Below are 27,098 nucleotides of genomic sequence, written 5' to 3' on the forward strand. Positions count from 1 at the left end.
GCAACATTGCAGGTAAAGATGCATGAGAGCTATCTAGGGCCAATAACACTGGTTGATGCCGGTGATGGCGTCTTTTGACTTATACAGCCAGCCCCGCTATGCAGTGCCGTCTCGACAAGTGTTGTATCCGTTATTGTGAAGCTCTGGAGATGCAGTTACTCGTACTTGGACAAGTTAATTCGACCCTGCATACCATACCAACGCACTTGTCCTCTTCCCCCTCAGCTGGTGGAGCCGTGCGGATACTTTCTACTGTCAAGGTTCTCACGAGACATGGCATTGCATCGTAGAAATTGGAGACTCTAGCTTGACGGTTAGCTGGTAGCCGATCCAACCCCATTCCATGACTATGAGAAACGGGAGAAATGCTTGATTACAGCTGTTGACCGATTCCCGGGACTTGCGGGCTGATCTGACAATGCCAGTCATATTTTGTTGTGCTGAATTAGACCAATGACATGAAATTAATTCAACTAGAACCTTTCAAGCACAATCATACAGTCGGCATCTAATATCTCACTGAAGCAACGGAACTTGAACCCAACTCGGCCAGTTGGGTTGGTTGGTTACCAGACATCGAGTACCTGTACGGCAACTCTCCATCGACCCACTGTTAAAAGGCTACCGTTGTCCAGCAATAAATCGCGCCGCCACCCCAGTACACTTTTAGCACAATCTCGCCGTACCCTTAGTAGCGCCACTCCCCCAGCATCACCGCTGCACGGCTACGTACACGCAAGGCTGCGCGCATCTTCAACCGCTTTGATATCCAATCTGCTCTTTGCATCTACCACCAAAGTCACTCTGCATCGCATTGGATGCATGTCTCTGGAACACCGCCAGTGCCAGAGCTGACGGGGGATATTTAACGGCCTAAGTCCAAACTCAACTGCATCACTCACCTTGGGAAACTGTCACTTGAAATCCCACTAGAACTTCGCAGCCTCGCCTTCATTCCGAGCTTCAAAACTCTTAAGCCAGCCATCTCCATCCTCTCACAGCACATCTCATCATTCCCTTCAAAAATCGGTCCCAATGGAGCAACAGCCGAATAACGGCGTCAGTGAAGCCGGCGCAGCACCCATACTAGACACCAACGGCGGCGCCTCTGCGATGAATCCCGATGTCATGGCTGCCATGATCATGTCCACCCAAGGCTTCATGCCAGACGGCTCCCTCGCCGCCACGGCCATCACAGATCCCTCCATCATGGCTCCCATAATGTTCAACAACGGAAATCCCGCTGCCGGCCTCGCCATGCCCGACAGGGCCATCACAGCAGGTAAAACTCATCCCCTCTCTCAGTGTTTCGTTACAAGCCTCATTCATCTCACACACACATCTTCTCTCTCCAGATGAAATCGCCCTCTATGATCGGCAGATCCGCCTCTGGGGCATGGCCGCACAGGCCAAGATCCAGAGCGCAAACATCCTCCTCATCACCATCAGAGCCCTCGCCAACGAGATCGCCAAGAACCTCGTCCTCGCCGGCGTCGGCTCCCTCACCGTGCTCGACAACGCCCTCGTCACAGAGGCCGACCTGGGCGCGCAGTTCCTCCTCTCCGAGGTCGAGGACCCCGTTGGCCAGAACCGCGCCGAGGCCGCTAGCGCCGCGCTGCGCAAGCTGAATCCCCGTGTCCAGATCCACGTCGACGCAGAAGGTGTCAAGGCCAAAGGCCCCAGCTATTTCGCTGGCTTCGACATCGTCATCGCCACGGATCTCGATCCCGACTCATTCAATCTCATCAACACGGCTACTCGCCTCAATGGCAAGGCCTTTTACGCTGCAGGAACACACGGCATGTACGGCTTCATCTTCAGCGATCTGATAGAACACGACTACGTCATTGAGCGCGACCTCGGAAACGTCGCCACAGAGCCCAAGCAGGAGACGCGCACCAGGTCCATCGTCGACGTCAAGACCAAGAAGGAAGGCCCCAAAGTCATCGAGTCCGTCACAAAACGAGAGCTCTATTCCACCTGGTTCCTCGCCAGCGACGTCGCCAGCCTGCCAGAAGAGTACACAAAGTCCAAGCGCCGTCTAAGAAGCGTCTCCCCGACGCTCTCCTGTCTGCGCGCCCTGTGGGAATTCATGCAGATCCAAGGCGGCCGTCTACCAGGCAACCGCGAGGACCTCAAGCTCTTCACCCAGATCGCCACGCAGAAGCACAAGGCCCTAAACCTCCCCAGCGAAACGCTCAAGCCCGAGTTCCTGCGCAGCTTCCTGCAAAACCTGGGCAGCGAAATCGCCCCCGTCACGGCCATCCTCGGCGGCCAGCTGGCGCAAGACGTCATCAACGTGCTGGGCCAGAAGCAGCAGCCCATCCAAAACATGGTCATCTTCGACGGCACCACCATGGAGGCCCTCATGTACCCCCTGCACCCCGAGGGCATCCTCGGCGCAAACCTACTTTCCCTTGGCGGCCCCGTCGACCCCATGGCTCCCAACGGGGGCATGATGATGCCTCCTGATATGCCCCTCGGCCTCGACGCCAGCATGGTCATGCCACCGCTGGATCCGACCGCCCTGGCCCAGTTGCACGGCATGCCCATGGGCATTCTTCCCGCTGTTACAGGCGCCGATCTGGCCGGTCACGTAGCCATTCCTCAGCCCGATGCCGGCCAAGTACCTGTATCAGCAGTCGGAAGTGAACCCGTGTCCGCACCTCCAGCTACCACAAGCGCCAGCGATGCAACAGACGCACCAGCTCAGGCCGCACCCTGAGATTAAGCATTCATCAGCGGAACACAAAGGAGAAAGGACATTTGGACTCCATAGTATAAATGATGACGAGATTTACGATATACAAGACGCCATTTCAGCCCCAAACTGACTGAGGGGAGGTGGACAGGATACAGAAAACAAATGGATTTGGGCATATTGTATGTTAAGAGTGTACTTTCATAGTAGTCGGCACATAAATCGTGCCTCAAGAAATCTTTGCAAATTTTACAGCACAGAATCATCACTCATCAAGTCACATAAGAATGGTCATCATTGTAGAATTCTCATCATTTATTCCTTCAACTCCTATAAAAGGAAAAGAAGAAGAAACCATCATCCCATCTCTCCTACCAGAGAGTCCATGTCGCAGGCTACCTCTCATGCAATGCACAGGTAGAAATAAAAACGTAAAGTAAAGAGAAATAATACCAACACCTCCTCCCATCTATCACAGCCGTCGTCGTAGCATCTAATGATCAGAGTCTCCCAAATTTTTGTTGTGCCCCTCCCTTCCGTATGCTACCAGCAACCAGTGTCCCAGATTTTATACCCTCTCCCCTTCCAAAACCTTCTGCCTTCCAAGGCGCGAGCAGACCACAAACAACGGTCCTTCCAAGTGGTACTTTCCCTATTCTTCCAGACTGACCGATGGGAAACACTATAAAAAGAGAAATGGAAAAAGGTAAGAAAGAAACTGAGATCTCATATTGGTACACCAGAAAAGCGGGAAATCAAAAAACTGTGAAAAATAAAAAAAGTCGTAAATCTTTCCGTTGTTTCCTACCCTCATCAAAGTCGAGAGCGAAACGGATAAGTAAGTCGCTACTATCCGCCAAAAAGCAGTCGAAGCCGTGGTTTCAAAAGCCAAATGGGAAAATGGGGGAGGAGCCCCTCATAAACAAGAAGAATAAATTGCAAATTGAATGCAAGACGAGGCTTGCCGAAGCATAAGTGCAAAGAATAGGAATGCATCGTTTGAAAAGAAGAGCTAAGATTCAGTTCATATCTGCTCTGAACGCCGACAAAATGCCGAATTAAGTAGCTTTTGGTATCTCAATACTTTTCGTGTCTGCCATATCTTCTTTGAACAGACTTCTTTTTGGTTCCTGCATGTCCGGTTTGGTCCAATGACTGCTATGAGGAAAGGGTATAATCGTGGCGATAAATCTCGCAAGCGTGGTGAAAGGTGGACCAGATGTGGTGTATATATACGTCATCCGACGAAAGTGGGTGATTTTCTTGGAAAGTCCATGGCGGGGACTATTATCCTTTATTTGCTTCCAGCCTCTGGCTGAGATGTAGAGTCAAGAGCGGCAGCTGGAGTCTCGGTAACAAGTTGCTGTTCGGCTTAGGTAGTAGCCAGGGCAGTCTCCCTTCGAGCAGCCTTCTTCTTTGATGCTGCTCGGCTTGGTTTTTTAGATGTTGTGCTCTTAGCACGAGGACGGCGGGGTGCAGTTGATTGAGTAGAAGCGGTGATGTTGGGGGTTGCGGGTGTTTTTGCCTTCCTTGGGCGAAGACGACGTGACGAGGTCGTGCCATCCTGAGAAGCTGAGGCTTCAGTAGGGGCTGTATTTGTAGGGGGGATGGCTAGCTCGGTAGGATTGCCAGCACCTTCATCAGGCAGTGTAAAGGGCTGATCGAGATCCATTTCAAGAGCCATTGTCCGTCGTGGAACAGGAGGTGCATTGCGCGGAAATAGGGGTGGCAATTGAGTAATTGGCTCGGCAAATCGAACAGACCAGTTGGGGTGAGGAGCCGCAGCCTCATGGTTAATAAAATCCCCTGGAGCCACTGGTTGACCAGGTGTTTCCCGTTTCTATCTGGAATCATCCCGGTCATTTCCTGAGTCTGCTCTGTCCTGCTTATCAGCCTTGCTTCGCTTCCGAGGTTGGTTAACATTCCATCCTCTAATTTGCGTTGGACCAGAGCTCGGAAGGGCAGCCAATGAGCCTGTTTCCTTGTGATCATAGGGAATGGTTTTCAACTCGGGCTTGTTCGACCATGCTCGATGAGCGGGGACTGGGGCGGGCTGTAGTTTGCGATACTTTCCAGATCCAGCATCAGAAGACCCCGAAGGTGTGGATCGATGGCGATGCATAGAGCCGTGCATCCCTTGTGGCGTCCCGGGGGGGCTTTGGGCCATAGGGCCGGACATGGGCTGCGGGTTTCCAAAAGTTGGAGACAGGATCTGAGGCGCGTAGCCAGGACCAGATGGTCCCATGTAGGATTGCTGTTGCTGAGGGTTGGGCAGGATTCTTTCCGGCCCGATTGATGGCATAGGAGCAAGGGGTTCGGCAGCAGGGTATCCATGGTGGTAAGATCGAGCCGGAGCAGGATTATAATAGTTGTTCATGCTATGAACAGCTGGCCTCATCATAGGGTCTCGCATCATGTCATCCTGGACAGGCTGAGCCCGGCCCCGAGGTGGTCGGAGGGGCGGGAGGGGTTGAGGCGGGAGTGTTTCGGGATTTGGGTTATGAGAGAAGGGCATCCTTGGAGGAGGAGCCTGTGAATAATGCTGCTGTGGCTGTGGCTGTAGCGGCTGTTGAGGAGGTGGTGGCGGCGGCGCCTGAGTAGCAGGCTGCTGGGACGACCAGTAGGTACGGGGATATCCTGTGTTAGGGCCTGGAGGAGGCACAGGAGCAGCTTGTGCAGGAGCCGGCGCCGGACCGGGGCCTTCGGGGCCATAGTTTGCCATACGGCTACTTGCGTAGACTGGCTCGATCGGCCGTCCAGAGCCCATATGCATGTCTCTAGGTTCCGGCACGTTATACCCGTAGGAAGAGTAGTAGGGTTGGTGCTGTTCCTGGACAGGAGGAGCTTGTGGAGGAAGGGGAGGTGCAGGATGCTGCTTATACTCCATAGCCCTTGGCGGCGGTGCATGAACCATAGGCTGCTCGGGCGGAGGCTGCTGATAGGCAATTGGCTCTGGTACAGCGTGGTGAGGAGGGTGAGAGACGGCAACATGACCTGGGCCGACTGGCTGCGCTGGCGGGAGCTCTCGCTGCGGCTGGGGATTTCGGATGTATCCTCCAACAGGCTCAATAGGGGCATGCTGGCTGCTGATGGGAGCATGGCTCAAAGGAGCAACGGGTAGCAAATCTTCGCGTTGGGTTCTCATATCGGATTCTACCTCAGGCATGGGCATGGGCACAGGCATGAGAGGAGTCGGGGCCTTGATGGTGTTGCCCTCGGGTTCCTGCAGACGAGTTTCGACGTTGCACAGCTCAGCAAGGAAATTGAGGTTGAGGTTGTTGTTCGTCTCAACGGCAGGTGCCCCAGCAGGTTTGGAATCCGTGAAGACATCTCTAATGGCATCATATCTTGCAGGCTTTGGTGCAGGCACCACAACCCGCGTGTTCTCTTCCGCCTCCACAAATGCAGTCGCGTAGGTAAGAACGGACATGGCAGCAAGGCCACCCTGAGACGACTCAGCAGATTCCTCCTCGGTGGCGACCTGCTCATCCGTCTCGGGCGAGGTCTCGACGGCCTCGGGCTTAGACTCGAGCTCCAGAGCTGCCGTGCCTAGAGATCGGGCGCGAAGTTCTTCGTCGGTGTGCACGTATTCTGTGACGGCAATGTCTTCCAAGGGGATGTCGCCCATCTTGCAGAAGCGCCGCATAGCCGCATTCATCTTCACTCTCACAGGCGCATCCTCCACACGACGATAGTTAATCGTCCTCTGGAATGAGCGTGAAGCGTGAGAGATGCGACCAGAAGGTTCGGCAATGTAGACCACGGGCTTTCCGGGCATGACAAACGGCATGGTAGGCTCCGGCTCGTTTGTGCTGTTGGGCAAGAAGATGCCATATTTCGGGTGGAGGCCATGCTTCTTGACGAGCTCCTGGTCGAAATCAGATGGACGAGTGTTGGAGTAGTCATAGCCGTTGCACCAGTAGTCAAAGTGCATGCCATTGCTGTTGGGGGTGTCGAGGTATTTACCTCGCTTGGCGCGGGTGTGACCTTTGGAAGAGTCATTGGAGCTGTCACGGAAGCCAATGTCATGGTCATCAAACCAGAAGAGCCGCGGAGCGAGAAGGCGGCTGTTAATTCCCTTCTCTTTCATGGACGGTCTCTGGTTGTACATGCGGCAGCCGTACTCGTCAGGCTCCGAGATGTTCTTGGGCAGAGGTGGGCTCTTTTCGCGAGCTGACTGCTTGCCGTTGGACTTGACGACGGCAGTAGAAGTGGCACCATTGGGATTGACGACGGGTTCGGGAGAGGCAGGAGCAGAGTCCTCTTCGGCCGGAGCGCCTTCGATGTGAGCCTCAATTTCAGTTGCGAGGAGACCCTTGGCGGGAGCAATTGGGGCGGCGGGCAGAAGCTGGCTATCAAAGTTGCTGCGAGTCGTCTTCTTGGGTGTGGGCTGGCCATCCGGCTGGTCTTGGGCACGGCGCTTGTTGCTGCCTCGGCCACGGCCACCTCTTCCTCCTCGAGTGCCAGAAGAGGTCGTGGTGGTAGTCACGGCAGCGGCGGCAGCCTCAGCATCGCGCACCTTGTGCCACATCTCGGTACCCTCGACGCGGGAGGGATAAGGCACCAAGTGGCCATCCTTGTAGCATTCATAGATGCCGAAATCATTGTCGAGTTGATGATCAGTAATGACTTTGTACTCATACTGATCATCGGAGATCTGTGGTGGTATCGCGTCAGTAAAAAGCGTCTGGATAAAGCTGCACCCATGACCCTCGAGCGGAGGCTAAAAGAGGCTAGGAGGGTGGAAGGGGGGACGGTGTGCCGATCAGGGCATCCCATGACTAATAGAACAGCAAAATACTTACATCGATTGGGAGATCTCTTGATTCCAGTGCAGCAAGAATGCGGAGACGGTTACCTTGACCGTCGTAAAACTGTTCTTCAATGTCCTGAAGACCATTCTGCAAGACGGAGAACTGTCAGCTAGGGTACCGCCACGGAAAGAATGGGTGTAAAAAAAAAAAAAAAAAAGCAAAGCCGAAGGGGAAAAAACTCGGCGTGGGTAGGGATGAAAGGAAAATGGACGTACTATGAATTCCTGTTCTAGGACATACTGCTCGGCATCGTAAGTGCCTTCAGCAAGCTTTAGATTGGCTTCCAGCTGGCGGTCAAAGAGCTTGAGTTTCTCTTCGAGGCGATCGTGAAGCTCTTGCAGGACCGGCAGGTGTTCACTGGAGAATCGAAGTGAGTCCGACCTTGCCAGGATCTCCTCGATGGTGCGGTCGGCGAGTTCCTGCAGGGCGGGCTTGAGGGCATGCGCCACGGCCTGATAGGTGGCCTTGAGATCTCTCTGGCGCTCATAGGCGGCCTGGACGCGAGAGTCTGCGAAGCTTTTGGCTCGACCTCTCCGCGTGCCACCGCGGCCGGTCTTGGTATATGTTGATTTGGTAATGCCTCCAGACAACGTGGAAGCGCCTCTACCGCCGCCTCGACCTCGGCCAGCACGGCCACCGCGCCCACCTCTGCCGCGGCCACGGGTGGCAGGCTCCCGTGTGAGCGACTCGTTCTCAGCAGCCATGGTGAGAGACTAGCCCGACCATGTATGAAGAGAAGGAGTGTGGCGTTGTGGGTGAGACTTGGCGATGATGGGAGAGTGTGAGAGGATGAAGATGGGAGGCGAGGGGATGTTTAGAAGGGCAGCTAAGTGTGTGAAAATGAGGAGAGAGGCGTAGAAAAGGCCTGGAGTCTGGGAAGAGAAGAGAACGAAAACGCAGCTGGTGAGTTGTAAAGCCGGGGTCAGGCCAGCCAACCAAGAGTGTCAAGTAAGCCGAAAGAGCACGCGCGCCGCGGTGCCGAAGGAGAAGCTTGACGACGACGAAAAGAAGAGAGACGCAGACCTAAGTGCAGCAATGCGGTGCAAGGGTTGGGGATGAGGCAGGACAAGATGGATGAAGAAGAGGGAGAATGCGAGTTTTGACGATGTTGTGTTGATGGTTTGGAGCAGCCACAAACATGGAAGCGTTTGAAAAGAAAAAGGTCCGGCTGGTGAAGTGCACGAGGTACGTACACCAATAGCAGCAGCCACTAAGGCTGGGGAACCGCAGTGCCGCTTTTGGGGGGGGTGAAAGTGAAGAGAAGCTGACTTTGTACTGAGGCGTCTACTGCAATAGGCCGGACGAGAAAAAAAGGCTGGGCAGAAGAGCACCGGCTTTTTCGTCTGACTGGCGAGGCGGCTCACTCACCGCGCAGCACAGACAATGGGCAAGGCACGGAAGGGGCAGCAGCTATTGAGCAGCAAGGACAATAAGAAGAATAATAATAAGACTCGCACGCAGCAGCTGGTGAGATGAAATGAAATGCGCTGGCGAGGTGCCGGGAAGATTTTTGACGGTGAAAGCGTGCAAGAAACGCGGCAGCTGTCGAGACGAAAAGGTGCGGCCAATCCCTTTTCCTTGGCCCCGGCCCCGGCCCAACCGCCAGGCGTGTACCGTACCTTAGCTGGTGCGTGTATGTACTTTTACAGCAGTGGACGGGGGGGGAGGGTCACTCCGTGGTACCGGGAACATTGCACATCGCCCACTGCACGCAGTCGGACGCAGCGCCTCTAGACCGGTTTTGTTTATTCCCGCGCCTCTGGTTGGTGCGGACCAGGTGAATCTCCGGCTGCCGCGCTCGAGTGGGCTTGCTGGGGAAGGGACTTTGAAGGGGACTTTGAGTGGCAGCAGGTACCGGTGACTTGCAGGGGACAGGCCAGACGAGACGAGACTCCTCTTCACCGCAGAGTGGAGAAGCGCGGCTGCGAGAACTTCAACATGCGCTCACTTTTGAGTAACGCCAGAAGAAGCGGCTGCCACGAGAGACGAGGAAAGCATTTGATGATTTACGCTGCAGGCTTGCATTATTGACATGAGGCTGAACTTTGTGACGATGGACATGTTCAAAAGAATAAGCCCTGGTCCATCGTTTCCAGGGGTGCCGCGACAACGAACAACGTCGTGGCTACGTGGGTAGATGGTTGATGGCTAGATGCTGCCATCTCATGAGAACACGCCATAGCGCAGCTGCAAAATGCAAACCAATGCACATGTCGGGACACCAGGTGCCGGCGCTGTCCGCGTCTCCCGTCGTGCTCGCGGGCCTGCTGTGCGTGCGTTGGGCACAATATGCAAGGCAGAGCCTGATTTCACTTTCATGTCACTGCCCATTGAGCTTCTTTTGGGAGGTGGACCGCTGGCATCCGTGAAGCCCCGAAAAAAAGAGCCTAAAAGCTGCATTGCGCAACAAGGTGCCTGGCGAAAAATCACGTTGAGCTCACTTTCTGCTGCGTCTCGGTGATGAGGCTTCCGAAAGCGAGGCACCAAATTCCCATACAAGATCCAAGACAATAGGATCGAATCGCAGAGCACACACGCATTCTCTCTCTCTCTCTCTGAGTACAAAGACGCCGACTTCCTTTTACGACACGATGCCCCCCCTTTGTTTGAGGCTGCTCCCCCTCTGTCTCATTGACGTTGTTTTGCAGTGATTCTTGTGGCCACGAGCACAGTATGCTTTTTCTGACCTCTCCTTGCCTGTCCCCACCCAGCGAATTGCCTCTTTAGGATTGTGACGGCGCGATAAAAAAGAGGTACGTACTAGCCCGCCTACCAGACCCCTTCTATGACGACCCTCAGGGCTGCTGCCACTGTTAGTCGGTGCCATCCACAGTGGTGTTAGTCCCCTACAAACAACTGCCCGCAATTAATGGATGCAATTGATGCCTCAATACCTCTTGATGGATCTTCAACAGTTTGCTTTTTTTTTCCACTTCCATGGCCAACCACTATAACAACCAGCAATAATTGACAGATATTCTCCTTCTTTTACTATAAATTAACTTGTCACTTATTTTCCTTTACCCATTTTCTCATGTCCTTTCGCATCCCGCATCGACCCGCCTCACAACTCAGATGTCAAAAACCACCGCTGCACACGATCTACCGTCATCTGCAGAAGCGCTGTAGCGCAGTGCTCCGCAATCGTCCATGTTAAACAGCGGGCTTGAACAGATTTTAGCGCGGCTCTGGGCGGCACCTAATTTGGGCTCAACCCCCCCGAAAGCCTTATCGCTGATTGGCCCAATCTCACAATCCGCTGCCGCCATCCCGCCCGTAGTTGCACGTGAGATCTTCCTTTGTACCAAAAGTAACTGGTCCCCTTTTTTTCTTTTTTTTTTTTTAACCTGCTCTCGCAGGACTTCCTGCGCATTTGACAACATCACCACCCTTTTGCTCTTGAACACAGGCATCGTCAGCATCTCCAGGTTCGACATCGACTTCCATCTCGTCATATCATCATCACAGCCATCTCTCCAATCTCAAGGTGCCGAAGCCAACAGCGTGGCCTTCAATGGCCTGACTAATGCCACGGTCTTTGGAGTAGAGCTGCATAGCACCAACTACTCGGCCCTGCTAAGAAGAGATGCCCACAACCACCATCCACTTTCCGTCACTGTTAACTCAGTAGTTAATAATTTAGCAGCCCTATCACTTTAAGTTAGTTTAGAAGGGAGGGGGAATACAGGCGGGTAGAGCAGATTGACGCACATTGAGGTTGGCGTTACGCTTAAAGACCTTAAGGGGCGCATCCTAGGCGGCTTTATAGACGTCCCAGTGGCAGATACTACTGGTTGTAATAAGACCTAGAATGGATTCGCTAATCTACTTCCAGAACTGAACATCCTCGTTCATTATGCAGGGCTTGAGCTTCTTCTTCTGTTCGAGGTCGAAGATCTGGAGAGTCCGGGATCATTGTGCAGGACTTAAGCTCGACAATGACAACTTCAGGCTGGGCGGCTTCGTTCTTCTAACACACACCCCTTTCGGACCTCATGACCCAGATTTGGGCATCACCATACCCGTGGTTCTGGCTACCGATCAAATATCAGCCGGTATTCTGATAGTCTTGGTGGTTCTGACTCGCTTCTAGATAGAGAAGGCCAGAGTCCTGACCTTATCGTTCGCCTTCAACAAGGGGATGAAGCACGCGTCCTTATCACTGATTGGGCCAATCTCGCAATCCGCTGTCGCCATCCCGCCCGTAGTTGCACGTGAGATCTTCCCCTGTGCTTTGCACCAAGGGTACCTACTAATGTAACTGGTCCCTTTTTTTTTTTTTTTTTGGCTCTCTTTGGGAGCACACGCCCTAAAAGTGGTTCCGCCTCAGCTACCTCAGCTTTTTTTTTTCCTTCCATGCCGCTTCTTTGCATCATTCGACATCGCATTCTCCCCCACGAATTGCAACCACTTGAAGCTGCGCTGCTTCCAATAACCGTCCAATGGCAAAAAGACGGAAGCTAGCGCGCCAACAAGCGGCACAGCGACCTTCCGGGCGTCCGCAGCAAAAGGAAAAGAGCCAATCGAAGAAGCCCCTCCAATCCAAGCCGGCCAAGAAGCACCGCCAGCAGCAGCACGACGAGCCGGTGATCCCCTTCAGCCCCAACGACCGCATCCTGCTGGTGGGAGAGGGCGACCTGAGCTTTGCCGCGTCCATCATCGAGCATCACGGCTGCACAAATGTCACGGCGACGGTCCTGGAGAAGGACCATGCCGAGCTGCTAGCAAAGTACCCCGCCGTGGATACCAACATTGCCGTCGTCAACCGCCGCCCGGATCCCCCCAGTCACGGCGCCGGGGCCGATGCCGACCCAGACGGTCAACCGGACGGCGATGACGACGACGAAGAAGACGATGAATACGACGAGGACGACGACAATTCCGACGCTGTCAATTCCAAGAAGCGCAAGATCGTCAACAACAAGCTGGTCTACAACGTCGACGCCACAAAGCTCCCTCCCTCCGTCGCCCGCGTCCCCCACGACCGAATCATCTTCAACTTCCCCCACGTCGGCGGCAAGTCCACAGACGTCAACCGCCAGGTCCGCTACAACCAGGAGCTGCTCGTCTCCTTCTTCCAGCGCGCCCTCTCCTCGCCCGCCGCCCCGCTCGCCCGCGGCGGCTCCATCGTCGTCACCCTCTTCGAGAGCGAGCCCTACACCCTCTGGAACATCCGCGACCTCGGTCGCCACGCCGGCCTCCAGCTCGAGCGCAGCTTCCGATTTCAGGCAGACTCGTACCCGGGCTATCACCACGCTCGCACGTTTGGCGTCGTGAGGAACAAGAAGGGGGAGGAGAGCTCTGGCTGGAAGGGCGAGGACAGGCCGGCGAGGAGCTACGTCTTTATGAGGAAGGAGGAAATACAGAGCCAGGTTGGCAAGAAGCGGAAGCGATCTGGCGACGACTCCTCGAGCGACGAAGATGATGAGTAATTTATCATGCGATCCATCTACCACGAAACTTCATCTCGGCATACAAACACCTGGTTATATAATGGGCTATGTGATGGGACAAGCGGCAACATATCTGTACATATAATTGACACTCCAAGGTCAGCGTTTTATAAGGATAATCACGGCATCTTCATTTGGACAAGGGCGGCATGGTGGCGTTTTGTTTCGGGACATGGCCTCTACCTTTATTTGTATTCTCTAAAGTTAAAGTTAATTCAATATTACGTTATCTCAGCACAGACTCAGCAAATCTTCCCGCGTCGTCTTATTCCGGTACCAATTAAAAAATAAATAAAAGTATATCCAAGACTCCATGGCCCCGTTGATCACGTCAAATCAACCTCGGGATGCAAAAAAAAAAAAAAGAAACAACCAAATTCCAAAAGTGAGCCCGTCAACGGCAGCAGCATCTTTTCCCCCTGTAAATTTCCGTCCCATTTCCGCGCCAAGGCACGCCATATGCAAAAGAACATTTTGAACCCACCAACAAATAAAAACATCCCCTATACCCTGCCGCAAATCACAAGCCTAAAACGCCACAAAAGCACAGATATCATCTCAAGGAAGAAACAGAGATAGGTAAGAACGAGGTATATCAAATATAGCGAGTCGCTCCCAAGCCTCCAAAGAAAAAGTGGAAGCCCTTGTTCAAATCGAGGTAAATTCGTCCTTCTTGCTCCTGTCCTGTCCCGTCCCCTCCTCTCCGATTACGCAGACACCGTGGTGAACTTCGTTGGCGACGACGCCTCATTGTCTGTAAAAACATCCATTCCATTTCGTAGTAAAATCCGCCCCCTCCCTAAGCCTCCACCACCTCCAATTTCCCGGTATGCCAAACCAAACCAAGCCCAAATTACATTGTCCCAAAAAGAAAAGAAACGTGGGACTAAAAAGAGATTCCTTTTTTTGCTGCTTCCTAAAGTCATAAACGAGTAGATATAAAAAGTAATAGAAAGCCAAATAAGAAGGAGGAAGAGAGAGGAAATGAAGCACATTCCATCTCCTCCGCTCCCATTATAGGTGAAAATAAAACCCGAGGGGGATATGATATACAAATACCCCACGTTGTGAAAAAGAAGGGGTAAAAGAAGAAGAAAAGTAACCGTATGGTACAATGCAGATTCTATCGTGACCCTTTAAACTCCCATGCAATCAGAGGTTTGTGCATTAATTTGTAATATGTGCAATCCAGGATAGCCTGATTAAGATGCTGGTAACTTTTAATGGCCCAACAGCTCCTGTTGTCGGGCATTACCATGTTCGTCCATAGATGTTTGCTGCCCAGCCGGACCATCTGGGTTCGACCGCGAGGCGGCCTCTTTCTTCCTTGCCTGCTCTTCATCGTCGAGCCTCTGCGCCTCCTCATTCTCTCGCATCAGCTCCTCTTCTTGTTTAAGCAAAGCCAGTTCCGCCTCCGTGCGATTTGCACCAGGGTTCTCTGGAGGAGGCGGAGGCGGGGGTGGAGGAGTGGCACCGTCTGCACCATCCTCCTTTAGCCTCTTCATGTCAGGGCCATCAAGAGGCGATTCTGCAGAAGCTTCCACGGCGTCAATATCACGCTTTCGTTTACGATCAGGGGCATCGGGCGAGTCATCTTCCACATCACTAAGAACAATGTCATCCGCGGCAGCTTCTGGCTCTGGGGGGGAGTCGATTGGGCTCTCGCCAGCCTTGTCCGCGTCGGGGGTTGGCTTCCCATTGGCACCCTGCTCTGTGTCCGGGCCCTTCTTTGAAGTCTCGGATGCCTTCCTTTTGTGATGTGCCTCAAACTTGGCAACTGCACGATCCAAAAAGTCTTTCACGTATTTCTTGATGTTGCGCTCTTGCTTTTCGGTAAGCGGCGCGGCAGGGTCGTTGACGCGATTATTCTTGTAATCAGATGCCACAAGCTTCTTTGCGACGTCTTTTCCAAGCCTCTTTAGCTCTTCCTTGGGAAGCTTGTGTCGGAATTTGTCCAATACGTGCTTTACGGGGGGGTACACCTACGCAATTGCCAAGTCAGTCTCAGCCCAGATGGAAGATGGGGATGCGAGGAAATGGTGCTTGCTGGGCTCGGGTTTTGATATTACAACATACCGTGTGCTCGTAGACTTTCATCTGCTTCTCTACCGGTAGAGACCGCCATTTGTCCTTCTTAGGCTCTTTTGGAGACGCCTCAGCAGGCGCCGGAGTCTGCGAAGCTGGCTGCTTAGGTGTGCCCTCCTTTGTCACCTTGTCAATGATGCTTTGAATGAGTAGCTGCTCTTGTATAGCCTTGGACGGAGCCTTTGGCGTCTGTTCCGCGGCTGGCTGTGTGGGCCGCTCCCAAGTTGATTTGCCCTGCTTGTTGTAAAAATACGTGTTACCGCCCGCATCCTTGGCGGTAAACCATCCTGCAGGCAAGGAGTTGTGGAACGGTCTGCGCTGACGATGGCCATTGTTGTTGTAGAATGAGTTGTTCCTTTGTGGCACATTGCTTCGCGGTCCCTTGGGGGCATCGATGGGACGTGGAGACGCAGTCTTGGGAGTTGGCTGGGATGCTGCCGCTGCCGCCTCCTCTTCACGGGCTTGCCCCCTTCGTTCATCAATGATATTCTGTGCCGGCGCGTTGGGGTCGACTTTTCGCCTTCGTATTCGGTAGGCGACTTCGAGTTTACTCCATTCGTCGAGGAGCTTCTTGGACTGAGAGGCCACGTCTTCATGTTCGGATTCGGCCAGGTTTTGGATTGTCGCCTCAATTTTGGAGTCTTGGATCTTGTTTCTCGTCAACCGGGGAAACTTGTCCAAGATGGACAAGACTTGCATGACCACGTTGCGATCATCGATAAATGTGTTGAGAGTTGTTTTCAGGATTTGGTATGCGTGCATGCGCATCACACAGTGAACGACGCGTTCCTCGTCGCAGCGTTGGATTCGCTCAAGCAACTTGACTGCAATCCACTTCTCCTTGCATTGCATCAACGTGGCCATGACCTTGCGAGCATCGTCCTCATCCAAGCTTCTGGGCTGTATGCTATTGACATACTCCTCATCATCCTCGTCGGGACGCTTCTTGCGGGGCTTCTTGGGGACATGGGTATCCCAACTGTCAGCGCCATCGATACCCAGCGCCTCGACAGTAGCGGTGGGCAGCTTGGTAGCGCGCTCAGTCTGTGTCTTTCCTCCAATGAAGCCGACGCAGTTTGCTTCTCCGCAGTAGCATGGCTGAGGCTCTGCGCCGTAGCGGTCAACATTGTAGTTGAAGACGAGCTCCTCGCCTGCTCGAATCTTGCGCAAAGCAAAAATGCCCATGCGAAGTTTGTCACCAACCACCCACTTGTCCACAAAACAATTGGGGCTGCATGAATGGTTGCAGAACCGACCCAGGTTTCCCTTTTTGGTCGCGTCCACAAACTCGTTCTTGTTAAGCGACATGAAATAGAAGTGCTTGATGCCTTCTTCGTCGTACTGGAGCATCCGTCGCCGAAAAGTCGGCTCATTGATAACCTCTCCGATATACTCATAAATGAAATCGTTGGGTTCTAGAGCTGAATTGGAGCGAAGGCCAAAGCCCTTCTTTTCAGTCTTGATGACTGTCACGTCGGCGTACTGTTTACGTTGAAACCGCCTGTTTTGACAACCGCCACCACAGTTTCCCGCATTAGCGCTACATTCCATCTTGGTCGCGCGATTGATGCAGTCTGAATCCTCGCCACAGGCAAAATTCTCGCCATCTCCTGCTTTCCGTCAGTAAAAATAGCCAAAAGGGAAGAAGAATGCTGGTAATAATCAAGAAGATCCAAGGGCGATATGGGGAAGAAAGGGGGCCAGCAGTTCTAGACGTACGCCATTCTTCTCTGCAGTCACAGTCGAGGGCGTCATTGTCGGTCGAGCCCAGATGCTTGGATCCATAGAGACAGTCGGGGATGACCTGAAAGGTTTGGCAAGATTCGTCGGTAACGTCTGGGAGGTGGGTATACAAGGGGACCTCGCGAGCGGTGGGCTTCTGTGACGACTTGCGCGACGACCGCGCGGGCTTGGCCGTCGAGTTGGGGGTTCCGACGCTATCGCTCTGCGACTTTGTGCCATCCAGCGAGGCAGGGGACGGGGCTTCGCTACTCCGCAGCTTCGGGGTTGAGGTAGAGGCTCTCGCTGCGCTTTCCAAGTGCGCGCCGCTGTCGGCGGCATCCTCGAGCTTCACTTTCTCCATTCTGGTCGTCGTGTTCTCGTCATCCTCCATTTGACGTCCTGGTCTGAAGCGCGGGTGCGGAGAGGCAAGGCAGGCGACGTTGCTCCTGGGACAGCACAGGGAAAAGAGCTCAGTTCAAGGGCGGGAGGCTGAAGAGAAGGGCGTCGCGGTAGCAGCCTTTTTTTTTTCCTCGGTCCCCTTGGGTACGCGCAGGGCAGGGAACCACGTGTAGAAAGCGAAGTGGGCGGGATTGGGTAGAAACGCGAGGACGGCGGGCAAGCGAATGCATCAAGGGACGGGCTGCATCAGGATTCGCTTCAGAGGTCGAGGGCTGAGGGAGTTTGAATGAAGACACAAAAGAAGCTTTTCGAGGTCGGGTTTGGACCTGGACTTGCAGCCAAGGACGCCGTTCTCCCCAGCCGCTGGCAGGGACTAAGGCCAGGAAGGCGCTCCAGCACTAACGCTTTTTAAACGGGGACGCATCTACCTACCCTAGAGAGGGTTGATTCTAGGTAATTTTAATTGGTTAATATTGAAATTTGATAAGACTTTATATGTTATATTTTATGTTATATAAAAAGAGACGTATCGCCTATTTATTTATTCTCTTCCCTCAAATTTACATGGCATTCACGAACACTAGTATTAGTAATTCCCTGAAAAAAAGGAAAAAGTGTTACATTGTCATTGCCCCAGATTCAGGGCATGAGCGCAATGATGATTGCAAAAACCTTTCCAATGCACATCGAATTGCTCAAACAATGTGAAGATAACTCATCATTCTAAAATGATGGGACGACACAAGTCATCTACTTTATGTACCTACCTAGTTGTCAATGGCAGAGGACTGGATATAATGGTGTTAAGGTTCTCAAATATCTCCGAGAACCACATCCGCGAAACAAGCCACTTCCTAAAAAGGTAGTGCGTTCACTTGGACGGATGATCAAGAGCGAATCTTGCCCATCATTGGTTGTCCGGTCCGTTGGTTAATCCGCAGACATGTTCATGTACCTTCATTGACGACCCGAAGACGTCGATCAAGACATGTTTGAGAAGATCTGAGATTTCATTTCATTTTGAACATGCATAGATATGTACATTTGACTGATAGCCGGAGATAAATGGCACCTCTATTTTGCATTGTTATCGCTATCAATTGGATGCACAGATGTCCATACGGGGACCTTCAGCCATCTTTCATTGAGGCTAGAGAGCAGGAAATATAGTAGTACTGACCTCTATTCTCCATGGGCATGCAGTCGGGTACCAATTATCGATTCAAGTCATTAATCCATTTGGATGATCATCGAGAGTATTTGACATGCTCTGCACCCCAAATTGCCTTATGAAGCCGATATAGTCGTCACTGGGTGTGTCTAATCTTTGCATAGGTAGAAATGGAACTTGGTCAAAGCACCCTTGGAGAGGATTAGATGAAGCTCCGCTCAAATACTCATGACGTTGATGTGGAAAATGAGCAACTCTTCATTGAGAGAAAGAGAGAAAAAAAGAAGGGTGAGAAAGCTCTTGCACTGGTCAAACTTGGTAGCTTGCTTGTCAGTCGATCGAACGGCAAGAGAGTGATGCCCAGCCACTTGCACAAGACCAAACTGATATGTAAATGAGATTAGCTGTGCTCTCTTAAAAGATCACGTATTTATGGACTAAAACTTCTACTGAATCCATGCCAGCCAGATTGGCATCTGATAACGAGAGGCTGTACCAGAGTGATGTGCGAAGAGTTATTATGCGCTATAAGACTGGAGCGACTTGTTGGCAAAATGCATCACTATTCGCCATCATGTGTAGCTATATCGACAAACAAGATAGATGACCTGCTCAGATTCGTCCATTCTCTTCGCATATCTTCATCATCTTTGCTCGCACCCAGCTCAGCTTATATCCTCCCTGTATGCACGGGCATAGTAAGAGGTAGCCAGTTGCATCGTTCGAGCGTTCAGACATGTGCAGATTTGGTGTGTGAAATTGAACCTTTATTTCTTATCAGAGATATAGATACGGAAATAGTTCGTTTTAAGTAGCCTGGGAATTTGCACGATGGCCGATATCCCCAGTTACTTCTGCGTCATCTGTACCTGGACACGCTTTCTTGGGTACGGCTGTGCTCCAGAGCATCGAGACTTTTTTCCACAATCGAGAAGTATTTCGGATTAATTAAATAATTGTGAAATATTCGTAAGCTGCACAGAGGCGAGGAAAAAGTGATAAAATGAATGGAGAAGAGATGAGGACGGTTGATGTTGGGCGGAAGGGCTGATAATAGTCAAATGGGCGGCTACCAATTGGCATTTTTTCTTAAAAACAAATAAATGTATAAATAGCATCTAACGCGTGCTAACAGATGATCATTATCGATTCTCCAAGTGCCGATATTTTCTGCGAGCATACCTGTTCATCCAGTAGATCTACCTACCTGTGCTGTAGATCCATATGCATCTCGTTGATCCATCTACATGCACAACATCCGCCTATATTTAGTAAGGCTAGTAGATCTCCTGGATGTAACTATATATATCTAGATATTCATGTCAAACATCTTTCATCTTCGTTGGCAACTCTTCTTAATAATGAACACTTGTGCAATACAATTCTGCAACTTACACCTGTTTCTAAGACCCTCGTCTATTGCCCGGGATGTTTACAGATGAGCAGGTACCTGCATGAACCCATCACGTGATCGACCACACATGGCCGATGACGTCTTGAAGTTCAATTGATGTGACTTCGGAATGCGTACAGATTGTCATTCATCAAGGATTTCTCGAATGAAGATGTTAAATCAATTGTAGTATTAATGCATTCACTGCCTCGACTCAACACGCGACCAAGTGCTCCGTTACAAACTGCAATTGAATTGGGAGACACCCAATTGGAAGGATGAGAGAGTTGCATTGCTGGGGGCTTGTGATGGCAGCCACTTAATTTCACGGATATTACACGGAGTGTATATGCAGCACATCGTTGGCTAATCGAGAGACTTAGATGCCCATTCAACTGCACTCCGTATAGGCTCTTTTTGGCGAATTGAGCAGGGCTGCAGGGGAAGTTCTAGAAAGGGTTGCTCAGCTGCAAAATGTACGAGCCACGCTGTGACATAGACTGCATGGGCCAATGATAGCATCTCAGGCTCAGACATTCGGCGCCAAACATGGAAGCTGTTTAGCGCCTTTCGCAAGGGGGTGTCGGATGAGTTGGCAAGGTTGGGATGTCGTCAGAAGCACTGCTTCCTAAGCGATGCGTGCGGCAGCATTGGTTGGTTGGCCGTAGCCTCAGCCTTGTGTTCAACTATCAAAGAGTCTCTCAGGGCATCAGTTAGAATTGACTTGGTTCACTTACATTAGGTCCTGTTGGCCTTGCAGCTAAAAAGACATGCTTTCCCAACTTTGGGAATTTTTGTACCGGCCGGGCGGGAAACAATGACATCTCGTGCGTCAAGGCTAAAAGAAACCGTCGGCCACGTATGGAGAACAACCGCAGAATCCCATCTTGACCGCCATTTGAACAGTGCTTACCCCAAGTTGGGAAACATCGGGATCGCCGACTTCTGGAACGAAGGTTTGGAAACAGGCGCAAAGTCATAGTTGGCGTGCACGCAAGGGAGAAGAGGCCAGAGTTGCCGATAGACAACGACTGTTTGCGTTGGGTAGAGAGTACTTTGAAACCCAGCGAATTGCATAGAGAGTGTCAACCCCAGATTTAACCATGCAAGCGGTTGATGCCGCAGCCACGTGGCGACGTAACAGAAAGACAGGGCATTGCAAGTGGTATGACCATGTTGAACTCGAAAATGCAATTGGAAGGCGGGCATGATAAACTATCATTCCAGGGGAGTCCGAGCCGGAAAATAGAAGCAGTCATCGAAGGCCAGCATCATGTTCGGCCTCTGCGCAGAGAATTTTTTATGATGTGTTGTACATGAGTGGGTCTGGTGGGTGCCAGCTCATTATGCATGAGGTATTGGCCTCCAAAAAGAACCGGTTCGTCTTGCAAATAGCGAGCCTATATAAGAGAGGCGGACACCGATAGTTGGGCCCAGGTAGTCTTGTTGTCGTCGAGCGTACGGCAGAGAAAAAAAAATGAAGCAATCGTCGAGATGTGGTCGCGATGCCTCGCCCGCCTGGATCGCGCGGCTAACGGGACGGGCCCGCCACCGTCCAAGCATGACCTTCTGTGCAGCCATGCGTTGAGTCTCGCCAGTGACTGGTGACGAACTTGTGGATTGCGCTGCGGCAGAGACATCTGACAAGAGCGCAGAGCGCGGCGTGATTGGTGCGCTGCCATCCAGTGGTCTTGTGGCCATCCAATGTGCTCTGGCTTTGGTACGGAGCATTCGCGGCCAATGGGCGAATTGCAGTCAGCTCGACGCCATGCCGCATCACGCGGGCAATCAAACGACATGTTTTTATCAAATCTCTTTCCCGGAGCCTTACTTTGCATCATGTACTATGGTGCAAGCACAGGATTGTCGCCCGCCGCGACGGAGCGAATGGCCACCGTGATGCATATCTGGTGCGATGCGGCCACCTGAGAGGCCACCCCCACCTTTGGTCAGGATCATTCAGGTTGGGTCAGACAGACATACAGACAGACAGGCGGGCAAGAGATGATGAGAGCCGCCAGCAGCAGCAGCCACCCGGGGCAGGGAACCAGGACGAAGGACACGAGAGCCAAGACGCAACAATGAGAGCGACCAGAGACAGCAAAGACGAAAAGCAGGCTTGCCGCTTTTGGTGCTGAGGGACGGGAAGCAAAGCAAGACAGTCAGGCGGCCGATGGCTGGCGTGGGATTGGCCGATTCAGCGCAACAAGGTCCGCCACGATGCAGCTGCACGTCAGGTATGGGCACACCCATTCGACAAAGGTGCTTGACGGCGTCTGGAGCGTCGGCTGTGTGTCGCATCGCCTAGGCGTGGTAGCGCGCAGCAAATCGGATGGCGCCGTGGCCATGCCCAGCACCCGGGGCCTTGCTGGGATCCATCGATAGCAAGACTCAAGGGCCTCTTCGGTAGTTGGCGGTACTGACCAAGGTGGTTCGCGCTGTTTAGATTAATTCGTCGGGGATCTGATGGTTGCGCCGACCACCAAGCGGAGGAAAGAGGAGGAGGGAGAACAAGCACAAGCAACATCAGGGAGGGAGGACTTGGAGGGGGGGATCGATGGGATGAGGGTGGTCTAGGAGCGACAAGTCGAGAGTCCATGGGTCCTCAGACTGCACAGGATGGAGTCAGGACAGATCCAAAGCCACGACATTCACCGAAGTTGCCATGCCCTGGTATGACGGGCCAAACATAGGCGGCCGTGGACGACTGCGTATGTGCGAGAGGACCCGCCCAACCGCACGCAGGTGGACGAATGAAACCTTGGTCATGCTGGCCAGGCAGTGACTTATCATACGCTGGATGACGATGGGCGGGATGGGAGAGAGAGAGAGAGAGAGAGAGAGAGAGAGAGAGAGAGAGAGAGATGGAGAGATATGGAGATGTGAGAGCGTTACGTTGCGATGCGATGCGGGTTGCGGCTGTTACTGGCAGTTGTTGGCGTTGGTGCTGGTGTTGGTGTTGTTGGGGGAGGGTCTTTCAGTCCTGGAGAGAGATCCGTGAAGGATCAAGTGGATGGCTGAGCGAAGACGCCGAGAGCTCACCAGCCGCGCCGATGGAGATCCAAGGATGGATTCGAGATTGAGGCGAGGCAATACTGTACGAGTACCCAGTCCTGGGTCCATCCTGGACCTTGCCTTGTCCAGGTGCGAGTACACAACAAGTACACCACCTCCAAGTGCAACTACTCAAGGTACTTGTCCGCAACCGCATCGCAGACAAGGGCCTATCCCGCTTTGGAGGCCCTGCCCGTCTCGTCTGGTACCCGTGCCACCGCAAGGCCCGCCCGCCGGCTAAACAGGCGCCCGTCAAGGCATGCAAATGGCCCATGCTCACTCACTTGCGGAAAAGGAACCCTTGAAGATACAAGCAAGCACAAGAGCACGAGTACAAGCACAAGTACAAGCACAAGTACAAGCACAAGCATGAGCAGACCAGGCTAGGACAGGTATTGGCCTGGGGGTTGTTTATTTTTGTTTATGTTGTTTTTTTCCCGCATCGCATCGCATCACAGCTCAGCTCAGCTGTACAAGTATTGGCCGGCCGTGGTGGATGCGCCAGTGGATGCGGCAGACGCATGTGCAAGTGCAAGTGCAAATGCAACTGCAGCTCTGTTGAGCTCAGTTCAGTTCGGTTCCGTTGAGTCTGGCTGGTCGTGAAATTGAAGCGCTCCGCCGTCCGTATAGCGTCAAATCCGTCCTCCACAAGACCCCGGCTCGCTCGCCCACAGGGGCCCCTCCAGGCTCCGTCGCGAGCACTCACTCACAGATTGAGACGGTCCGGATGCAGACGCGGCTCCATCTCACGATGTGCTGCAGCTCCCCGGCAGACCTGACAGACCTGACCTGGGAATTGCCTTTACCTTTACTGGCCAACGGCTGCAACTGGCTAGACCTAGACACGCCACCCAGACGCCCTCCGCCAGCCTGTCGACGGCCCTCCCTACATTAGTGCGGCGGCCTCTGGATCGTTGTGTCAAATCGCCACTGCAGGGTGCCGTCATACTCGACCTTGCCGGGTGCTAAAATAGAATAGCTACGAGGCCTGGGCATATCATTTGATGTGCAAAGTACCTCCTAGATGGTGGCTCTGGCCGGGCGGGAGTACGAGGTACGGCCCTCGGTACACGTACTTCGTGCCGGCCTCTGCTTTTGTGTGCGAGTTGCGCTCCTTTACGCTCTTGCTCGTGGTCACTGTACTTGTGCCTCTTTTGCTTTACTGTACAGACGGTACAAGCACAAGCACAAGCACGAGCACTCAAATCGCCTCTATCGATTTTTTACCACTAGACAGGCCAGGGGGGCCCTGGGCGGGTAGTATTTTTTGGGCTTTGCACCAGAGCAACTCACTCAACCTGGAAACCAAACCCAGATCCAGGGCGAGCATCGATCATCCGGGCCGTGGAGAAGCTGCTGCTTGCTTGCTGCTTGGCTGCTGCACTGCTTGCTTATCTCCATACTTAGTAGTACCTACCTACAGTACTGCTGAGGTGCCAACCAACCGTGTTGCTGCTGTACTGACTGACTCAACACCGTTTTGACCGCGCCTACGAGGACGGACGGGTACAGGATCACGTCCAGGTTGGCTATAGTCCACTTCCATTTCAAACGCAGCGTACCTACTTTGGACGTGCGGCGCAGCGCGGCCTGTTGGACGCTACGCTTGCAAACGCCTCGCCTCTCGGATCTTGGACAAACTGCCTCGCAGGCTCTCTCTGCTCTCTGCTCTCTGGTCTGGTCTGGATCTGGATCTGGATCCGTTATTCCCTTCCCCAAAGAGGTCCTGGTTCATCAGCATCCCGCAACAAGTGGTGGCTTCCCCCAGCCCACCGTGGCAACCTTTTCTCTTGTCTACGTCCCTTCTTAAAAGAGAGACGGGCTGGACTGGACCTTGATTCCTTCTCTCTCCCAACTTTTCTCCTTTCGCCTCTTGCTGCAACTGTCGACACATTCACTTCGGCCCCCGGGCTCGCATCAGGTCAGGTCATCATAAAAACCGCCGGGGGTGCGTTACGTACGGCTTGACATCTGGCAACCGGCCGTGCTTTTTCTCCATCCCGGCAATCTGCACCCTTCTCGTCTTTCTTTGCATCTGCTCGCTTCATTGCCTGCAACAAGCGTGCTACTGCATGTCGCGGATCGACGCTGCACAACCCGCGCCTCTCCATTTGTTTTTGTTTCTCTTCGAGACCCCCAAGAACCCGCTCGTATTAACCACGAGGCCCTTGGAAAAAGCCGCGCGCCTGCTAGCCGGTGTCGTGCATTTTTCTTCTTCACGATAGTGGGCTGGAGACGACATTGACGGACAGGGAAAACGGAGGATCCAGTCCCTCCTCCACTGCCTGCCGGGGGAGCAACGCCCATCTGCAGGGCTTGTCTTTTTTTGACCAGGCCTTGTTTCTCGACTAGTTTCTGGCCTACTTTTTTTTGTCCTAACTGTTGGCCCTGCGAGATCTGCCTGAGAGGGGTCTCGTGGAGGAGTGGCTGCACAACCACCACAATCAGGTTATCTTGATCAGAGCCGTACTACGACACTCTCTCGCCCTGCCTCGCAGCGTTGCAGTTGGACGATAAACTCCCTCATCTCGGCTACTTTCTGGACTTGTATCTTTTGACATATTCTTTCTTTCGCCGGTCCTTTCAAACCCTATACTTACCGCAGCGTCAATGTTTGCACGAGAGTCGGCATCACGTTCTATTCTCCTTTGCTCTCCTCTTCTCTGACGTTCACCACACCATTTCCCCCACCTTATCAGAAACCATGGCTTCTTCGTTTTCCCTAGAGGAGAAGGTATGTTGGATCACATATTCGTTGGAAACCCTGTTGAAAGCCAAAATCTAACCACAAGTGTCTTCGTCTAGCGGTTTGTTCTCGCAGAGATGATCAAATGCAGCACTGTTGATATCGAAAGACTGGCACGATTTGTTGAGTCCAATGTGCTCGACCCAAAGTGGATGACCATGCAAATACCAACAGGTATGGTGACGATATATCTCTACTGTGACGGATTCCATTTTTTCTAATTCTACATAGGCCGCAACTTAGAACAGTGCATGCAAGTCGCGAACCTCCTATCGACAGCCCCAGGTCATAGATCCTCAATGTCTCAGAATGATCATTTGATCAGCAACGGTATGAACCAGCCAAGACAGATTGCGCCGAGAACGAGCCCCGGCGGCCAAACGCCTGGGGCCATGCCGACGTCCCCTGGCAATATGTCCCCATGGCAGCTGGCGGATGGCGTTGAAGATAGACGACCCGTTCAGTACGAAGCCCCTAGTACTCAAGTTCCAAAGAAGAGAGGACGCCCGTCGCGAATAGACCGAAAGACAGCCGCTCCGGCACGACTTGCCACCATCGCCCCCAAGCCTGCTCAGCTCACCCCCGGTCCGAATACGCCTCGAACTATTCTTCCAGCAGCTCAACGACAGGACGATGCTCAAAACTCTCAGCCGCCTCCTTCGGTCCATACCCTACCACCTCTCGATTCGCCGCCAGGTAGGAAGAAAAGACGGACGGCCATGGGTGCAGTTTCGGTTTCTACCTCTCCTCCTGCCCCTCCTCCTGGCCCCTACCTACCTCCTGTTACCACGCCTCCATCGTCTCTGGACTATGGTAATCGGCCAGTAAGTTGCAAGACGCAGATCCTACATATTCTCTGTCTAACTCCATCGCCGCAGCGAGCGTCAAGTGAGACAGACTCCACAGGCGTGCGCGAGTCGGGGCAAATCCAACCCCCTCGCCCAGTCCCACTGGAGCCGGAACCACGACAGTCACCTTTCATGCCGGTTGGATCTGCGGCACCACCATCTCAGATCAAGGCTTAGCAGAAGAGCCACGACGTTCTGGTTTCGATTTTCAAGCATCTCGGCCAACGGCGTCAGAGAGATGCCCCACAAGGATACGTTTTATGTTTTCGATGCAGCTTCTCAGCTTTCTTTCCTTCAGAGTGACTTTATATACCCTCCAACTTGTCTTTTTTATTGCATTCTGCGGCTTTCTGTCTTTTTTAACCTGCATCTTGTTGTTTACCGCCTTTCTTCCCTTTCCTTGCTTTTGCTTTTACTGTGTGGGGATGAAGCATGCCAGCGGCGTCTGGTGGCTGCATGGCCTGAGAAGTCGGCCGCTTTGACATTTGGAATCTACATGGATGGATTAAATGAACCATGATGAATTTGGGCTTGGCAAATGAGTTAGGCAATCATGAATGATATGATCTCATGATAGGGTGGGCTATCTGCTATCTTGCACTTGCTTTCATTCCTTTTTACATGTTACGGATAGATTTGGCTGAGCTTGCCGTTGAACGGCACCTTGGCCCCCTTTTTCTTCTTCTTCACAACCACGGGTAGCCTTCATTTC

At 52.7% G+C, this 27,098-nt stretch overlaps 8 protein-coding genes across 8 annotated transcripts; 4 read left to right on the forward strand and 4 right to left on the reverse strand.

Annotated features, from left to right (window-relative positions):
* Positions 1 to 551: 551 nt before the first annotated feature.
* On the forward strand, positions 552 to 2,972 carry M431DRAFT_534322 (hypothetical protein). The gene is made up of 2 exons (XM_024920915.1): positions 552 to 1,282; positions 1,356 to 2,972. Exons 1-2 carry the CDS (start codon positions 1,036 to 1,038, stop codon positions 2,723 to 2,725), a joined length of 1,617 nt encoding a protein of 538 aa, XP_024769808.1. The 5' UTR covers positions 552 to 1,035; the 3' UTR covers positions 2,726 to 2,972.
* Positions 2,973 to 4,073: 1,101 nt separating this feature from the next.
* On the reverse strand, positions 4,074 to 4,385 carry M431DRAFT_9414 (hypothetical protein; the record flags this gene model as incomplete). The annotated part of the gene is made up of 1 exon (XM_024924556.1): positions 4,074 to 4,385. One exon carries the CDS (start codon positions 4,383 to 4,385, stop codon positions 4,074 to 4,076), a length of 312 nt encoding a protein of 103 aa, XP_024769809.1.
* A 156-nt stretch (positions 4,386 to 4,541) lies between these two features.
* Positions 4,542 to 8,219, reverse strand: M431DRAFT_96150 (hypothetical protein; the record flags this gene model as incomplete). The annotated part of the gene is made up of 3 exons (XM_024924793.1): positions 4,542 to 7,358; positions 7,507 to 7,602; positions 7,731 to 8,219. The coding sequence occupies 3 exons, from the start codon at positions 8,217 to 8,219 to the stop codon at positions 4,542 to 4,544; spliced, it is 3,402 nt and encodes a 1,133-aa protein (XP_024769810.1).
* A 3,054-nt stretch (positions 8,220 to 11,273) lies between these two features.
* On the forward strand, positions 11,274 to 11,740 carry M431DRAFT_261414 (hypothetical protein). Its single transcript, XM_024913874.1, has one exon. The coding sequence runs from the start codon at positions 11,372 to 11,374 to the stop codon at positions 11,606 to 11,608; it is 237 nt and encodes a 78-aa protein (XP_024769811.1). The 5' UTR covers positions 11,274 to 11,371; the 3' UTR covers positions 11,609 to 11,740.
* Positions 11,741 to 12,083: 343 nt separating this feature from the next.
* Positions 12,084 to 12,860, forward strand: M431DRAFT_36731 (hypothetical protein; the record flags this gene model as incomplete). Its single annotated transcript, XM_024914610.1, has 2 exons — positions 12,084 to 12,272; positions 12,417 to 12,860. Coding segments are annotated over 2 exons (633 nt in total), but the record flags the coding sequence as incomplete, so codon positions are not given.
* Positions 12,861 to 14,188: 1,328 nt separating this feature from the next.
* Positions 14,189 to 17,166, reverse strand: M431DRAFT_95789 (hypothetical protein; the record flags this gene model as incomplete). The annotated part of the gene is made up of 3 exons (XM_024924740.1): positions 14,189 to 14,950; positions 15,045 to 16,663; positions 16,773 to 17,166. 3 exons carry the CDS (start codon positions 17,164 to 17,166, stop codon positions 14,189 to 14,191), a joined length of 2,775 nt encoding a protein of 924 aa, XP_024769813.1.
* A 3,916-nt stretch (positions 17,167 to 21,082) lies between these two features.
* Positions 21,083 to 21,439, reverse strand: M431DRAFT_95897 (hypothetical protein; the record flags this gene model as incomplete). The annotated part of the gene is made up of 1 exon (XM_024924755.1): positions 21,083 to 21,439. The coding sequence occupies one exon, from the start codon at positions 21,437 to 21,439 to the stop codon at positions 21,083 to 21,085; it is 357 nt and encodes a 118-aa protein (XP_024769814.1).
* A 4,057-nt stretch (positions 21,440 to 25,496) lies between these two features.
* M431DRAFT_95690 (hypothetical protein) lies at positions 25,497 to 26,563 on the forward strand (the record flags this gene model as incomplete). Its single annotated transcript, XM_024924730.1, has 4 exons — positions 25,497 to 25,526; positions 25,598 to 25,712; positions 25,770 to 26,362; positions 26,417 to 26,563. 4 exons carry the CDS (start codon positions 25,497 to 25,499, stop codon positions 26,561 to 26,563), a joined length of 885 nt encoding a protein of 294 aa, XP_024769815.1.
* Between the last annotated feature and the right edge of the window lie 535 nt (positions 26,564 to 27,098).

The sequence above is a fragment of the Trichoderma harzianum genome (assembly GCF_003025095.1).
Source record: "Trichoderma harzianum CBS 226.95 unplaced genomic scaffold M431scaffold_15, whole genome shotgun sequence".
Taxonomy (NCBI): Eukaryota; Fungi; Ascomycota; class Sordariomycetes; order Hypocreales; family Hypocreaceae; genus Trichoderma; species Trichoderma harzianum.

Bases quoted from the DNA above. Each gene is read 5' to 3' on its own strand.
- M431DRAFT_261414 (XM_024913874.1), top strand. From the start codon at position 11,372: ATGCAGGGCTTGAGCTTCTTCTTCTGTTCGAGGTCGAAGATCTGGAGA.
- M431DRAFT_534322 (XM_024920915.1), top strand. From the start codon at position 1,036: ATGGAGCAACAGCCGAATAACGGCGTCAGTGAAGCCGGCGCAGCACCC. The intron at 1,283-1,355 runs GTAAAACTCATC...TTCTCTCTCCAG, and splicing joins CGACAGGGCCATCACAGCAG to ATGAAATCGCCCTCTATGAT.